Genomic DNA, 16768 nt, shown 5'->3' with positions numbered 1-16768 from the left:
TTAATTCCGTGAGGGCAGGGATCTTTTGTGTGTGTGTGTGTGTGTGTGTGTGTGTGTGTGTGTGTGTGGGGCAGGGTCTCACTCTGTTGCCCAGACTGGAGTGCAGTGGCACGAACACAGCTCACTTCAGCCTCGACCTCCTGGGCTCAAGCAATCTTCCTACCTCATCCCCACAAGTAGCTGGGACTTACAGGTGCTCACCACCATGCCTGACTGATTTTTGTATTTTTGGTAGAGATGGGGTTTCACCATGTTGGCCAGGCTGGTCTCAAACTCCTGAGCTCATACAGTCTGTCTACCTCGGCCTCCCAAAGTGCTGGCATGGGCCACCATTCCCTGCCTGAGTGCAGAGATCTTTTAATACTAATGCTGAGCACAGTCCTTGAGACATAGTCTTCATAAACATGTATTGAAGTGAATTTCAGAGAAATATGCATAACTACATTGGTTCTAAAATATGTGCCCACCCAAACACTGTGTTAGAAGTCATCATTCGAAATTTCAAGCAATACCAAAAATAATCAGAAAAGTAAGCTGCCACTCATGACATTAGGCCACTACTATACTACTACTGCTATAACATGAGACTTTATTTTGTTAATTATACTTTCTAACTGCTATGACAACCTAAGGAAAAAAGGCATACATAAGTCACTACTTGGAAAATTAATGTACATTTCATTTCTAGGCTGGTGAATCAAAGACTTCTGGAAGTACAGTCACAAGTTGAAGAATTACAAAAATCTTTACAGGATCAAGGCTCAAAAGCAGAAGATGTAAGTTTTAATATGTACCAACCATGGTCCGTCAGTTTCACAATGTTGAGAAATAACTTTTATTTTTTATTTGATGTTTTTTATCAAAATAATTTAGTGTTATATTGGTTATAGAAAAGAAACAGTGTTTTCCTTTTTACTAACATTCCTTATAAAAAGCACCAGATCTGTCTCTTCAGATTAACTCTGCTGGGAATTAGAAATTCATTTCTAGTTACCAACTGAGGAATTAATTGAGGCTTTATGTTTTAAATATGCTCAACTCAGTGTTCAAAGATGAAGTATAGGGTTTTTCCCCTTTGGTCAAAAAAAATTGCTAGTGGGAATTTGGAATGTTCAAGTAGAAATTTTTAATATAAAAGTGATTTTAAGAAAATACTGCTGTCCCTAGAATTGCATTTTCTCTAAATCTCTGAATCCCTCTTACTCCTTCTGTTCCCCAACACTGGCCCTTTTTTTACATCCCCCAGCACTCTGCATCTCTGTCACAACTCTGCACACTTGCACTAGAATAGTGTAAATGTATCAGCCAAGGACTGCCTTTCTTCACACCTGCGTTTTAACCTTCTATCACAGTACTTAGGTAGCACATAGTCGTCTATCTCTGGCAAAAGTGTAAGTCAAATTTTGCAAATCCTTTATGTTCAATGAACAGTAAACAACAGAGCTAAGACTTAAAGAGTGTTCAAAAATAATGTAAAGAGGAGAAAAAACAAAATTTTGGTGATCAGTCTTTGCTTCAACCAGATGTTTTGTTTCTTTCCTGTTACCAGTGTAATTTGCTGTAAACTCTGGCATTTGAGCATAAATGTTTGTTTCCATTGATAGAGTCATTTTGGAGGATTAACTTCAAAACTATAGATGTAGCCAATTCCATTTGGCCTTTTTAACATAAGAGGATATAAAAACAAAAGGAACCAAAGAAAGGGAGTTAAGTATGTTACTTAAAATTTGTGAATACTAGATACAACAAGCTCATCCATGGCCTAGCTTATTGAGTTTCTCCAGACATCATCTTGTGTATATTGGTAACATGTTCTTCATTCTAACATGAGTGATGTTAGCTCATCCCTTAATCAATGCGTTGGCAGTCCTTGTTAGATTCCCAGATTGATTTCTGATTCCTAAAATTGTCACCAACATTTAAGCTTCCGTATGCCCTTATTAAAATTTAAAACATGTTTTTATTCAAAATGCTAAATCACAAAGAGGTGAAACAAAACTACATGAGTGTATTAAAATATTACTAAGCCTAATTAAGTATCTTAGAGATGAACTGAATGGAGCAACATTTCTTAATTCAGTGAAATCACTAGGTCCTTTAAACTGAGATAAATGTAAAATCCATTCTGGTCTCTAAAAGTCTGAGGAGACTTTTATTGATTTGTTACGGGAGTGAGGGAAGGGCATGTGGTACATGGGAAGTAAAAATGGTGAAATATCAGAATCAACTTAAACTTCAGTGTTACAATGATGGCCATTGTGCATGGTTCTCTTACATTAAAACATAAAAGCATTTATTCTTCAAAAGATAATTTGGCATAGCTTGATTAGGTATCACTATGGTAATCAAATCTAATTAAATATGCTGTGGGCCATTACTTTAACAGAACGTATTTCAGAAGTGAGATGCCAGCCGTGTCAAGTACTATTTACATAAACTCGTCCATTTATTTGATTGTCCAGATGCCAATGTCTTACTGTAAACTAAGCAGAACTTTGCTCTGAGCTCTTTTCTATATGTAGAAAAGATTCAGATAGCTGAAACCATGCCTCCAAATGGCTTAGAGAAATAAATAGTACAGTACAGGATATATGGTTCTTGCCCCAGCAAATATTTTTATGTTTTTGTCTTACTTTTCTCTTTCTCTAACTTAAGAGTGTTGCATCTCGGGAATGTACAACACATAAAGCAACCTGCCAAAGGAAATGGTCTCCTCTGGAGAAGAACAACATAACTTCTGCCAGCTTCTGTTATCAAAAGCACAGTCCTTTCATGTAATCTTAAGTCAGAGTAGAAGGGGTTGCACATTTTTATTATTATTTTTATGTAATTTGTTTTTAGCATGGAAGCAGAAAAACATTGTTATATCCAGCCATATGGATAATTTGAGCTAGCCACAATATATAAAACTTTAGAACACAAAACAGGATGAGGAGACAGTAGAAAAAAGAAAAATGTACATTTCTTTTAAAAAAGTGCATATCTTGGGCTGGGCACAGTGGCTCATGCCTGTAATCCTAGCACTTTGGGAGGCCGAGGTAGGCAGATCATGAGGTCAGGAGATTGAGACCATCCTGATTAACACGGTGAAACACCGTCTCTACTAAAAATACATAAAAAATTAGCCGAGCATAGTGGTGGGTGCCTGTAGTCCCAGCTACTCGGGAGGCTGAGGCAGGAGAATGGCGTGAACCCGGGTGACAGATCTTGCAGTGAGCAGAGATTGTGCCACTGCACTCCAGCCTGGGCAACAGAGCAAGACTCCATCTCAAAAAAAAAAAAAAAAAAGTGCATATCTTTTATTTCTGTTCATGAATTACTAAATCGTTCCTTCTCTTGGCTGCTGTGTTTGCTTCATACTAATTTGTCCTCTCTGTCTCTTGGCATGGTTTCTGCTCAAGGCTATTGTAAGTATGGCTTCCTTTTCATTTTTATATAGTGAGCAGTTTTTGGATTTAGACTGCCATCATAGTTGATGGTATGGAAAATTTTATTAAGGTAGTTTTGTACAAAATGAATATCTGGATTACTTGCCTTGTAGGTTTAGGACCTTTACAATTAAGATACTTAAAGGTTATCGAACTCTTAAAGAGTCAACCAACAAGAAGTCTGCTCTTGGTTTTATTCCCCATTCCACTCCTGTTCCATCCCATTATTATAATTAATTCATTTATATAAATTATCTTGATACAGTCTACCCTCCTTCTGCCCCGTGCTTTGGTAGGAACAGTCTTCAGTTTGGAGAGGCACTGCAGCATAGGAAGCATGGAGTTGAAGGCCATGCATGGACTCTGGGGTCTGGCAGACCTGGGTTTTGGATCTGCCACTTGAAAGCTACTAAATGTTCTCCAGCCTGTCCTTCCTCAACTGTAACGTGGGGCTATTGTTACACAGGCTGTGAAGTTTACATATGACAGTGTCTATGACACGATTTAGAGCATTGTTTGGCATATTAACCACCCATTTAGCCATTTTATTATATATCTTCTCAGAGTTAAAGTTTTGCTAGACTCTAATCAAATCATAAGCACAGAATTAAAGTTTCTAAAAAGTATTTACATTTTACCCCTGTGCTAAAGAAGGAATGAGCAGTAATCGAAAGTTAATAGAGTTGGCCGGGTGCAGTGGCTCACACCTGTAATCCCAGCACTTTGGGAGGCCGAGGGTGGGAGGAGGATCACTGAAGCCCACAAGTTAGAGACCAGCTTGGGCAACAAAGTGAGACCCTGTTTCTATTTTTTTATTTTTTATAAAATAAAGTTAACAGGGTTATCTTTTTGTATATTTGGAAAGCGGTGATAGAGGACATGTGGATCTACTGAGGTAACTATAGTTAACATATTGAGGAAAGAAGTGAAAGTTGAAGTATTACAGAGCTGTGTTAGAATGGAAATGAATAAAAATTTATGGTAATTATTATCCAAAGAACTTAGTGTGAGGGTTCCTTTTCCCTCATCACTGGCGTTGATTGGACAATTTGTTTTATAAGCCTATATTAATTGGGTTTTGACTGAATTAATTATATAACCATTTATCTCAAAATGTTTCATAAAATTGATTAATAGTATGTACTGTGTAAGTTTAATTATGAAATTTAGTGGTCTTATAGAGAATGTCTTTATTGTTTATTTTTAGGTCAATTTTGATCTCCTGCTTTTCAGGAGCCTTTTTTTTTTTTTTTTTTTTTTTTTTACCCAGTGAAAGCTACATTCTCCAACATATTAAAGGTTGTGCATATGCTATCCTTCACATTCCCATACCATTGCATAAATTATTTGTAACCTGTGCATTTTCATAAGTCACTGATTAAGTCAGACGTATTTATAGAAGCTGACCCAATACTTTATCATGACTCAAGGAAAATAGCAGATAAGTGTCTTAAAGGAAATCTATTATTACTAGGGTCCTGTCTGCCTACCAAATCCAGGAATATTAGGTCTATAATTAAGTGGCTTTTTCATTCCTATTTTATTCATCTGCCTGATTATAAATAGAGAATTCATATATATATCCAAGTTGTGGGTATTTCATACTGATTGTCATCCCTTAGGGGGATGTAATTATAATCTAATTACATGTCTCCTTTTATTAAAGAGATTTAAACTGGGGTATATTGTGTGTTTTCAGCTCTTTGACCAAACAAATTACTGAGAGCTCACTCAAAATTCTGACTATTGTACTTTTAACTTAAAAAAATATTATTTTAGTTAAAATGTGAGGTAATAAACTAACTTTGTTTTTCATTTTTAGTCAGTCCTTCTAAAAAAGAAGCTTGAAGAACATCTGTAAGTATAAAAGCTGTTGAGGCTGATTCTTCTATAGTGGAACAGACGTGCTTTGTGTTAGGTAGTTATGGGTGTGTCTAGGCGTTGGCATAGGTGGCCCTTGAAGAGATAGAAAATTATAATATATATTAAGAGAGTCTGAAGGGTCACTCCCGCCCAAGGTTCTCAGGTCAGAATAATGACTGCTTTAGAACTGCCTTCTCAAATGAGACTTTAGGGTTTTCTCTCTTTGTGATAATCGTAGTTAGGAGTTTGAGACACTCTAGATCATGGGTCAGACACCTCTTTCTATAAGGGTCAGATAATAATTGTTTTTTAGGAGTTGAAAGCTGGTCTCTGTCACAGCCACTGAGCTCTGCAGTTGTAGCTTGAAAACAGCCATAGACAATACATCAATTAATGGTTGTGACCATGTTGTAGTAAAACTTTATAGATACAAACAGGCAGCAGGCTGGTTTTGGCCCATGGACTATAGCTTGCCAGCTCTAAAGTATTGCCAGCTTAATCTATTTATTTTAAAAAAAAAATTTTAAGAGACAGGGTCTTTTAAAAAAGAGACCCTGTCTTTAAGAGACTCTAAGGTCTTTAGGAGACAGGGTCACTATGTTGCCCAGGCTGGACTTGAACTCCTGGTTTCAAGTGATCCTCCTGCCACAGCCTTCTAAGTAGCTGGGATTACAAGTACATGCCACCACACGCAGTCTAATATTCTTTCTTAAGTAAATTTTTTAAAGTCTGTGAAAACTTGTCAGTAGATTTTCAAATATTTCCTTGAGTTACAAACAAGAACTTTTTGGTATAAAAGGTAAAGTAAATTTTAAAATATTCACATTTGTTTTTTCATGAAGAAGAAATCTTCTCTCTTTATCTCTAACTGAGGTTGACCATATTAGAAATGTTTCATAATTTTTCTTGCACCCCTTCTCATCCTTTTCTAGCAAAACTCCTGGCAAGCATTGAATTAGTGACTATGAATTGATAGCCCGTTAAAGTGTTACAACTTTACACTGTGCTAAACCAGACATCCTCAGTACCACAAAGATAATTTGGATTTATTCTACTAGGATGGGAAAGAAATTCTCTTCTCTGGCAATTTGCCTCATGCTATCCAGTTGGTGTTTTTGTGTTTTAAATGGTAAATACGGGAGACACAAGATACTCCTGGCAACAGATTTGCTAGCAATTCTAGCAGTGGGCAGATTCTTAATGTACTAGAACAGAAAATATTACTTTTGCCTTTCGTGAGATTACCTGCAATGAGAATTTAGTACTGAATTCTGTCCTTTAAAAAAAAATTCTCATTCCTTTATGGCAAAAAATATAATGCCTGTCATTTCATAAAACTACCAACTGACCATTATTCTGTGCTCAGTCATTTACATGGTGAAAAATCTTCATCAGAAAGGATTTATTAGTGAAGATGGAGACTGTTAGTTCCTATAGCTGCCATGTCAAATTACCATACACTGGATGGTTTATGGCAACATAAATTTATTCTCTCATAGTTCTGGAGGCTAGAAGAACCAAGGTGGCAGCAGGCTGGTTCCTTCTAGAGGTTTGGAGGGACAGTCTGCTCTGTGCTCCTTGTTGTTGCTGGTAACCGCCAGCAGTCCTGATGTTTTTGGTTGTAGACAGATCACTCCAGTTTCTTTCTCCACCTTCACATGTCATTCTTTGTATGCCTGTGTCTCGTGACCTACTGATAAGGATGCCAATCATTGGATTTAGGGCGTTCCCTGATCCAGTGTGCCCTCATCTTAACTAATTATATCTATAAACACCCAATTTCCAAATATTGTTACATTCACATATCCTAGGAATTAAAACTTCAATTTTTCTTTTTAGGAGACACAATTCAGCCCACCACAGGAGCCACAGATATCTCCAAATAGGGTCAGCGTCATGCACATTTAAAGTGACAATGGGCTGGGTGTGGTGGCTCACGCCTGTAATACCAGCACTTTGGGAGGCCAAGGCATGTCAGTCGCTTGAGGTCAGGAGTTTGAGACCAGCCTGGCCAACATGGTGAAACTCTGTCTCTACTAAAAATACAAAAATGAGCAGGGCATGGTGGCGTGCACCTGTAATCCCAGCTACTCAGGAGGCTGAGGCAGTAGAATTGCTTGAACCCAGGAGGCAGAGGTTGCAGTGAGCCGAGATCATACCACTGCACTCGAGCCTGAGCAACAGAGCGAGACTGTCTCAAAAAAAAAAGAAAAAGACAAAAGTCGGGTGCGGTGGCTCACGCCTGTAATCCCAGCACTTTGGGAGGCCGAGGCAGGTGGATCACTCAGGGTCAGGAGTTCAAGACCAGCCTGGACAACATGGTGAACCCTCATCTCTACTAAAAATACAAAAAATAGCCAGGCATGGTGGCGTATGCCTCTAATCCCAGCTACTCGCAAGGCTGAGCCAGGATAATTGCTTGAACCCGGGAGGCAGAGGTTGCAATGAGCCGAGATCATGGAACTACACTCCAACCTGGGTGGCAGAGCAAGACTCCGTCTAAAAAAAAAAAAAAAAACAAACTGCAATGGAGACCATTTTACACATCATTTTAAAAATCCAACATACTGAGTATTATTGAAGATGTTGAGCAATGGCAGTTCTCATCCACTGCTGGTAGGAGTATACATCAGTCTGCTTAGTAAACCTGAACATGCCACATATTCTGTGACCTCTCAGTTCTACTATATATATATCCTAGATTCCTAGAAATATTGTCTGTGCATACTAGGAGGCGTGTAGAAGAAAGTATAGAAGAACATTGTAATCACAGAAAAGTAAAAATAATATGCAAATGTTCACCGATTGGAAAATGATTGAATGAGGTATATTCAAACAATAGAATACCAGACAATAGGGGAAATGTAAAATAAACCATGGCTAATACATCAACACAGATGAACCTCAAGAACGTAGTGTTTAGTGAAAGATGCAAGTCAGAATAATACATAATGATTAATGTATAAAATTTAAATTGCGGCCGGGCACGGTGATTCAAGCCTGTAATCCCAGCACTTTGGGAGGCCAAGCAGGGCGGATCACGAGGTCAGGAGATCAAGACCATCCTGGCTAACACGGTGAAACCCCGTCTCTACTGAAAAATACAAAAAACCTAGCCGGGCGAGGTGGCAGGCGCCTGTGGTCCCAGCTACTCGGGAGGCTGAGGCAGGAGAATGGCGTCAACCCAGGAGGCGGAGCTTGCAGTGAGCTGAGATCGCACCACTGCACTCCAGCCTTGGGGACAGAGCAAGACTCCATCTCAAAAAAAAAAGAAAAAAAATATATATATATATATACACACACACACACACACAATTTTGTGCAATTTAAAAATTTTTTTGCTCATAAAAAATATATATACATAAAATTTTGTGCAATTTAAATTTTTTTTTTTTTTTGAGACAGAGTCTTGCTCTGTCCCCAAGGCTGGAGTGCAGTGGCGCGATCTCAGCTCACTGCAAGCTCCACCTCCCGGGTTCACACCATTCTCCTGCCTCAGCCTCCCGAGTAGCTGGGACCACAGACACCCGCCACCTCGCCCGGCTAGGTTTTCTGTATTTTTCAGTAGAGACTGGGTTTCACCGTGTTAGCCAGGATGGTCTCGATCTCCTGACCTCGTGATCCGCCCATCTCGGCCTCCCAAAGTGCTGGGATTACAGACGTGAGCCACCACACCCAGCCTAAGCAATATATTTTTTAGGAGTAGCACGAAGACAAAACCATCATGAAAATCATGCGAATGATTCAAATTCTGACTTTGATTACCTCTGGGAAGAGTATAGAGACATGCATGACTTCTAAGTTTTTGGGATGATTTTTATTTATTTTTATTTTTATGTTTTTAAATTTTATTTATTTACTTATTTTTTGAGGCAGAATTTCACTCTGTCACCCAGGCTGGACTGCAGTGGCATGATCTCGGCTCACTGCAACCTCTGCCTCCCGGGTTCAAGCAAGTCTCTGCCTCGGCCTCCCGAGTAGCTGGGGTTACAGGCCCCCACCACCATGCCTGGCTTTTTGTATTTTTAGTAGAGACAGAGTTTCACCATGTTGGACAGGCTGGTCTTGAACTCCTGACCTTATGATCCACCCGCCTTGGCTTCCCAAAGTGCTGGTATTACAGATGTGAGCCACTGCTCCTGGTCTATTTATTTCTTTATTTTTTTTGAGACGGAGTCTTGCTCTGTCCCCCAGGCTGGAGTGCAGTGGCATGATCTCAGCTCACTGCAAGCTCCACCTCCCGGGTTCACACCATTCTCCTGCCTCAACCTCCCGAGTAGCTGGGACTACAGGCGCCCACCACCACGCCCGGCTAAGTTTTTGTATTTTTAATAGAGATGGGATTTCACCGTGTTAGCCAGGATGGTCTTGATCTCCTGACGTCACGATCTGCCCACCTTGGCCTCCCAAAGTGCTGGGATTACAGGCCTGAGCCACCGCACCCGGCCTATTTATTTTTTTGAGATGGAGTCTCACTCTGTTGCCCAGGCTGCAGTGCAGTCATGCAATCTCAGCTCACTGCAACCTCCGCCTCCCAGGTTCAAGCAATTCTCCCACCTTAGCCTCCTGAGTAGCTGGGACTACAGGCACACACCACCATGCCTGGCTAATTTTTTGTATTTTAGTAGAGATGGGGTTTCACCATGTTGCCCAGACTGGTCTCAAACTCCTGAACTCAGGCAGTCTACCCACCTCGGCCTCCCAAAGTGCTAGGATTATAGGCATGAATCACTGTGCCCAGCCAATGTCTATTTTTTAACATGGTAGTGATTCATTGGGCTTAGTTTTATTATTATTTTAACTGTTATATTGTATATGTTCTTTGTCATAGGTCATAAATGCATACAAGTCACATCCTCAAAAAATTTACTGAGAAAGAAAAAGGTTTATTAAAGCATATTTCATGCATGGAAAAGATCAGAAAGACATAAAGTGATGTATTTTTTTAATTAGTGATTTTCTATATCTTCCCATTTTTACAGCCTTTTTTCCTAGTTACGTTATATAGTGCCATATTAAATATGATAAAGGGAAAATTACACATATTATACAGATACGAGGGGAAAATATCTCACTTTCAGTTAATTATTTAAATACCTTTATATTGGAATATAACATATGAAGTACACATCTTAAGTTCCTAGATTTTTTTTTTTTTTTTTTTGAGACAGAGTCTCACTCTGTCATCCAGGCTGGAGTGCAGTGGCGCGATCTTGGCTCACTGCAACCTCCGCCTCCCAGGTTCAAGCGATTCTCCCTCCTGTGTAGCTGGGATTTACCTGGCCAATTTTTCTATCTTTAGCAAAGACTGGGTTTTGCCCTGTTGGCGAGGCTGGTCCTGAACTCCTGACCTCAAGTGATCTGCCTGCCAAGGCCTCCCAAACCTAGGTGACCCAGATCAACATATGGAATATGTCCAGTAACCTACCAGGATTCTTCGTTCTTCCTCCCAGTAGATTGAAGGCAAAACAAGCCACACAGCTGATCTGTATCATCTTCCACTCATTTTAACATACCAACAGAATCGCACATTGTTACCCCTTTGACTTTCTTTGTTCAACATTCTGTGAGATCTATTCATGTGGTTGCGTATATCATTAGTTCATTTTTTTATTGATATGTACTATTCTATTTGTTAATTCTTATTTTTAGAACTTCATTTTTTTGCAACAAGATTTTGCATGGTAAAACCTTTGCAAAGTTATTTCAATATTCTTATTCCTAGAAAAAATCTATACCCTCTCTTTATGCAGGTCTATCTAAACTAAAATGACTACTTTTTCAAACAGAGGAATATTTTTTACTTATTTTTAAAATATATTAAATTTGTGTTTTGTCTTTTCATATCTGTTTCATATCACTTGTGTGCAATGCAAGTGTAATCCAAATATAAAGAACTTAGATCTTTAATTTGAACTGGAAAAAATTACAGAAACAGTAGTCAGTGATATTTACCTGTTTGTTACAGAGAGAAGCTGCATGAAGCCAATAATGAACTACAGAAGAAGAGAGCCATTATTGAAGATCTCGAGCCAAGATTTAACAACAGCTGTGAGTTTTCCTAATTATGATAGTTTTTAAATGGGCTTGCTGTATACTGCCATAGTGATAGTGAGTTTACATAATTTTTATTTTATTTTATTTATTTTTTATTTTTATTTTTTTTTTGAGATGGAGTCTCACTGTCGCCCAGGCTGGAGTACAATGGCGCAATCTTGGCTCACTGCAAGCTCTGCCTCCTGGGTTCTTGCCATTCTCCTGCCTCAGCCTCCTAAGTAGCTGGGACTACAAGCGCCCGCCACCACACCCAGCTAATTTTTTATATTTTTAGTAGAGATGGGGTTTCACCATGTTAGCCAGGATGGTTTTGATCTCTTGACCTCATGATCCGCTCACCTTGGCCTCCTAAAGTGATGAGATTACAGGCGTGAGCCACTGCGCCCAAACTGTTTATTTATTTTTGAGACAGGGTCTGGCTGTGTTGCCCAGACTGGAGTAAATGGCATGATCACAGCTTACTGCAGTCTTGACCTCCCATGCTCAAGCCATCCTTCTACCTAACCAGTCCCCCAGTAGTTGGGATGCAGGCAAGAGCCACCCTGCCCAGCTAATTTTTATAATTTTTTATAGAGATGGGATTTCGCCATGTTGCCCAGGCTGGTTTTGAACTTCTGGGCTCAAGTCACCTGCCCACCTCAGTCTCCCAAAGTACTGGGATTACAGATGTGAGCAACCACACCTGGCCTATATTAAATTTTTATTTAAGAAATAGGCTCTATTGGCTGGGTATGGTGGCTCACACCTGTAATTAGCAATTTGGCAGGCCAAGGTAGGAGGATCGCTTGAGCCCAGGAGTTCAAGACCAGCCTGGGGAACACAGCAAGACTCTGTCTCACAAAAAAAGAAAGAAGGCCAGTGCGGTGGCTCACTCCTGTAATCCTAGCACTTTTTGGGGAAGCCGAGGTGGGTGGATTGCCTGACCTCAGGAGTTTGAGACCAGCCTGGGCGACATGACAAAAGCCTGTCTCTACTAAAAATACAAAAAATTAGCCAGGAGTGGTGGCACACACCTGTAATCCCAGCTACTGGGAAGGCTGAGGCAGGAGAATCGCTTGAGCCCAGGAGACAGAGGTTGGAGTGAGCCGAGATCTCGCCACTGCACTCCAGCGAGACTGTCTCCAAAAAAAAAAAAGAAAGAAAGAAAGAAATAGGCTCTATTTACATATAGGGAGTATATAATCATCTTTATAATGTCTTACTTTCTAATTGTACTTTGAATTTTTCCTTAACTCTGTATTCTAATGAATATTATATGATGTTAAGATATTTTCATAATGTAGTTCCATGTAAGTCATCCAGACTTGTGCTTCCCAAATATTTACTCCTGTGGGTAGCTTGGTTTTGTTAATTCTTTTGTATTAATAAAGAGGTAAGAGGTGAGAGAATAGACTTATTTTTATTGTGGTAAAATATACAAAACACACCATTTTAAGCCATTTTTAGTGTATAGTCCAGTAACGTTGAGGACATTCACACAGCACAACTATTACTTTTACCTATCTACAAAACTGTATCATCTCAAACTGAAGTTCTGTATGCATTAAACAATAACTGTCCCTTCCTCCCTCTTCCCAGCCCCTGGTAACCACTATTCCATTTTCTGTCTCTGTGAATTTGACTATTCTAGGTCACTCATATAAGTAGAATCATGTAATATTTATCCTTTTGTATCTGGTTTACTTCACTTAACATAATGTCTCCATATCATAGCATGTGTCATAACTAAGCGTGTGTTATATCTATGTATTACATTTTGTTTATCCATTCATCCTTCATGGATTCTTTATTTATGTACTTCCATACTGGAGTTTTTATTTATTTATAAGAAAACATTTTTGTTAAAAAAAAAAAAATCTGAATTTTTTAAAAATAAAATTATGTGTAAAAATAGACCAGTCTCTCAAAGCTGTTAACTATTTGTTATTAGTCAATTAAAATATTTTTGAAATTGTAATCTAAAATAAATGTATTTATATTATAACTATATATATTATAATCTGTATATATTTTACTATGTTTCATCTGCAGCCTTAAAAATTGAAGAATTACAGGAAGCTTTACGAAAGAAAGAGGAAGAAATGAAGCAAATGGAAGAACGATATAAAAAATACTTAGAGAAAGCCAAAAGTGTAAGTATGAATTTTGTAGGCATCTCACTCTACCTTCTGATCACATTTCAGTGAAGTCTCAAATATAATGGATGGACACTACAGCAACTTCTTATGCAGAAAACTCTCAGGAGAAGAACATATCTTATAACAAAAAGAACCTGAGCAAGAAGCAGTGGTCAAAATAGGTCATTGCATGGATTACTTACTAATTACCAAGAAGAAAATGTACTTTGTGTGGGAAATGAGTGGCACTTGCCACCTTATTAGTCATCAAAATTAACAACACCAATTAGTGATAGGACAGCTGATATCCTGTGCCTTCTGATGGAGTATTGTTGTAAATAATAATTAACCTGAATTTAAGCAACCTTCTATTTCCAGTTCACAGGCAAAATAAGGTTTATTGGAACAAGCTAAATAACACATTCAGGAAACCATCAGGTAAATCCAAATTTGGAATGGAAGTCACTGTCATGAAAACAAGAACAGGCCATGGATTGTGGGAGAGCACAGGACCCATTCTAATTGAAAAGAGCCCCCTTCTAGTTGCCGAATCAAGACATTCACCTCTGAGTCCTGGATTGAGGGTTAAGGGGGTCAGTTTTCTTACAGATAATGGTTTGTGATTATGTAGGTTAATATTCTTAATCTAAGGAGATTTGTGCTCAAGTATTTAAAGGTTCTGCGTTATGAGACCTGAATAACTTATTTGGGAGACTTTAAAATAGCCTCCCAAATAAGTAACAGCATGTGTGTGTGGAGAGAAATCAAATATGGCAACGAAGCAATTGGTGAGTCTAGGTTAAGGGTAAATGGGTTTTTTTCTTCCCTTTCAAGTTTTCTATGGGCTTGCACATTTTGATAGTAAAAATATTAGGGGAGCTGGGCACAGTGGCTCACGTCTATAATCCTGTCACTGTAGGAGGTCAAGGCTGGAGGATTGCTTTAGCCCAGGAGTTTCAAGTCAGTCTAGGCAACATACCCAGACTCCGTCTCTACAAAAAAATGTTTTAAAAAATTAGCTGGTCATGGTGGCATGCACCTGTAATCCTAGCTGTTCAGAAGGCTGGGGCGGGAAAATCACTTGAGCCCAGTGGTTCAAGGCTGCAGTGGGCTATGATCACATCACTGCACTCCGGCCTGGGTGACAGAGCAAGGCCCTGTCTTTAAAAATAAAATAAAACTAAATGAAAATATTGGGTGGAGAAGTAAAAAGACCTTTCCCAGCAGTCCTCTAGTTGGCCAGCCAGAATCACATCCAATATCCATGCCCAAACAGGATTGCCGGCAGAGAAAGAAATGGGGCCACAGTGATAGGCTTACACACCAGTCAGGACCCTCTTCCCCAAAGTGCCTATCTGATTAGAGGCAGAAGGCTAGCAGACCAGATCAGAGGAAAGGAAAAGAGTAGACCACTGTCAGTAGTGTCTGCTTTACAGACACACGTCATTTAACAACAGGGACACATTCTGAGAAATGCATCCTTAGGCGATTTTGTCATTGTGCTAACATTGTAGAGTGTACTTATACAAACCTGTATGCTATAGCTTAGTACACAACTAGGCTATATGGTATGGAGTATTGCTTCTGTACTGAATAGTATAAGGAAATACTTACACAATGGTAAGTTATTTTTGTGATAGGACTTTTTCAGCTCCTTTATAATGTTATGGGACCACCATCATATATGTGGTTCATCACTGACTGAGACATCATTATGTGGTACATGACTGCATTTATTAATTTTAAGCCAGAATTACTTCTTATAATTGGTTCTTTATATAAGTAAAAAGTTTTATGTTTGCACAAATATTATGTACCCATAACAAATTTTTACTTTAAGTTACAACAATTAGTACTATTTTATACATTAACTTTTTATTTTTTTTAGACAGATTCTTACTCTGTTGCCCGGGCCGGAGTGCAGTGACCTGATCTCAGCTCATTGCAGCCTCAGCCTCCCAGGCTCAAGTTATCCTCCTGCCTCAGCCTCCTTAGTAGCTGGGACTATAGGGGTGCACCACCACACCCAGCTAATTTTTAAACACTTTTTATAGAGACAGTTCTTACTATGTTGCCTGGGCTTGTCTCAAAGTCCTGAACTAAAGTGATCCACCTGCCTCAGCCTCCCAAAGTGCTGTCATTACAGGCATGAGCCACCACTCCAGGCCACATTTACTTTTTAAAATACCCTTGTAAGATAACCTTTGATTTTTCATAAGTTTATCCTTTTATTTTAAAAAAATAGTCATTCTTTTCTTAAATGTTACGTTCTTTAAGTTTGAGACTTTTTGAATTTTTCTTTTATTATTTTTTACAGGTTATTCGTACTTTAGATCCTAAACAGAATCAAGGAGCAGCACCAGAAATCCAAGCTCTTAAAAATCAGCTCCAGGAACGAGACCGACTGTTCCACTCATTAGAGGTAATTTACTCTACTGTACAATAAAATAATTGTGTTTTGATTTTAATGTTCTGGGAGCCTTGTTATATTTTACAATTGTGTCCCTGGGTTTTAACAATTAACTTAAGTATTTTATTTATATCAAGTTATTTTATATCTTTACATATTTACATGTGCTTTTTTTAGAAAGAATATGAGAAAACAAAGAGTCAAAGAGAGATGGAAGAGAAATATATTGTTAGTGCCTGGTACAATATGGTAAGAAAATAGTACTTTGGAGCATAAAGAAAAGTTCAATGAATATGTAATACTTATTATATTCCCTTTACTGTAGAAGTCACTCTACCAAATGAATCTGAAAGTAATTGCTATCCTAATATACACTAACAGAATCTTAATGCTATTTCTGAACTGAAAAGCAAATATGAGAACCACTGTAAACAGGGTTAGAGCATTTTGAAAACATTATTTCTAGAGGATAGAAAGATAAATGTCAGTCTAATTTCTGTCCCTCAGAGACTTTATTGTAAGGGAAGGGACATTAATACTATCTAAACACAGATGCAATAGTTTTTGTTTTGTGGGATTATTTCAGTGTCTTTGCAGGATGGTATTTGATTGAGGGTAGTTTATCTCATGGGATTTGGAAAATGTTCACATTGTTAGACCCTGAACCACTGCAGATTTTGAAATTGAATATCCCAACACAAAAACTAATGCTCATGAGCATCCTGGTTGGGATGTGAATACTTATGGATTTTAAAGAGTGCTGCACTTCTTTCAGTATTTTTCCAAGACTTTCTGTCTTCCTTTTGTTTTTTGTTCTTCCCAATAAGACCACTTCTGCCTTTAAAAAATGTTAGTTGGCTGGGCGTGATGGCTCACTCCTGTAATCCCAGCAT

At 38.6% G+C, this 16768-nt stretch overlaps 1 protein-coding gene across 3 annotated transcripts in view; it reads left to right on the top strand.

The window, feature by feature from the left end:
- The window catches only part of LOC105476513 (hook microtubule tethering protein 3), a 125411-nt gene that overhangs the window by 103959 nt on the left and 4684 nt on the right, over positions 1–16768 (top strand). For all 3 annotated transcript variants that reach the window (XM_011732484.2, XM_071068308.1, XM_071068307.1), the window contains exons 16-21: positions 689–776; positions 5251–5285; positions 11260–11342; positions 13380–13480; positions 15783–15887; positions 16053–16124. In XM_011732484.2, coding sequence (XP_011730786.1) covers positions 689–776; positions 5251–5285; positions 11260–11342; positions 13380–13480; positions 15783–15887; positions 16053–16124 — 484 coding nt within the window. The remainder of the gene's footprint in view (positions 1–688; positions 777–5250; positions 5286–11259; positions 11343–13379; positions 13481–15782; positions 15888–16052; positions 16125–16768) is intronic.

The sequence above is a fragment of the Macaca nemestrina genome, chromosome 8 (assembly GCF_043159975.1).
Source record: "Macaca nemestrina isolate mMacNem1 chromosome 8, mMacNem.hap1, whole genome shotgun sequence".
Lineage (NCBI taxonomy): Eukaryota > Metazoa > Chordata > Mammalia > Primates > Cercopithecidae > Macaca > Macaca nemestrina.
The sequence above is the reverse complement of the archived record's forward strand: the minus strand, read 5'-3'. Positions and strand labels throughout refer to the sequence as shown.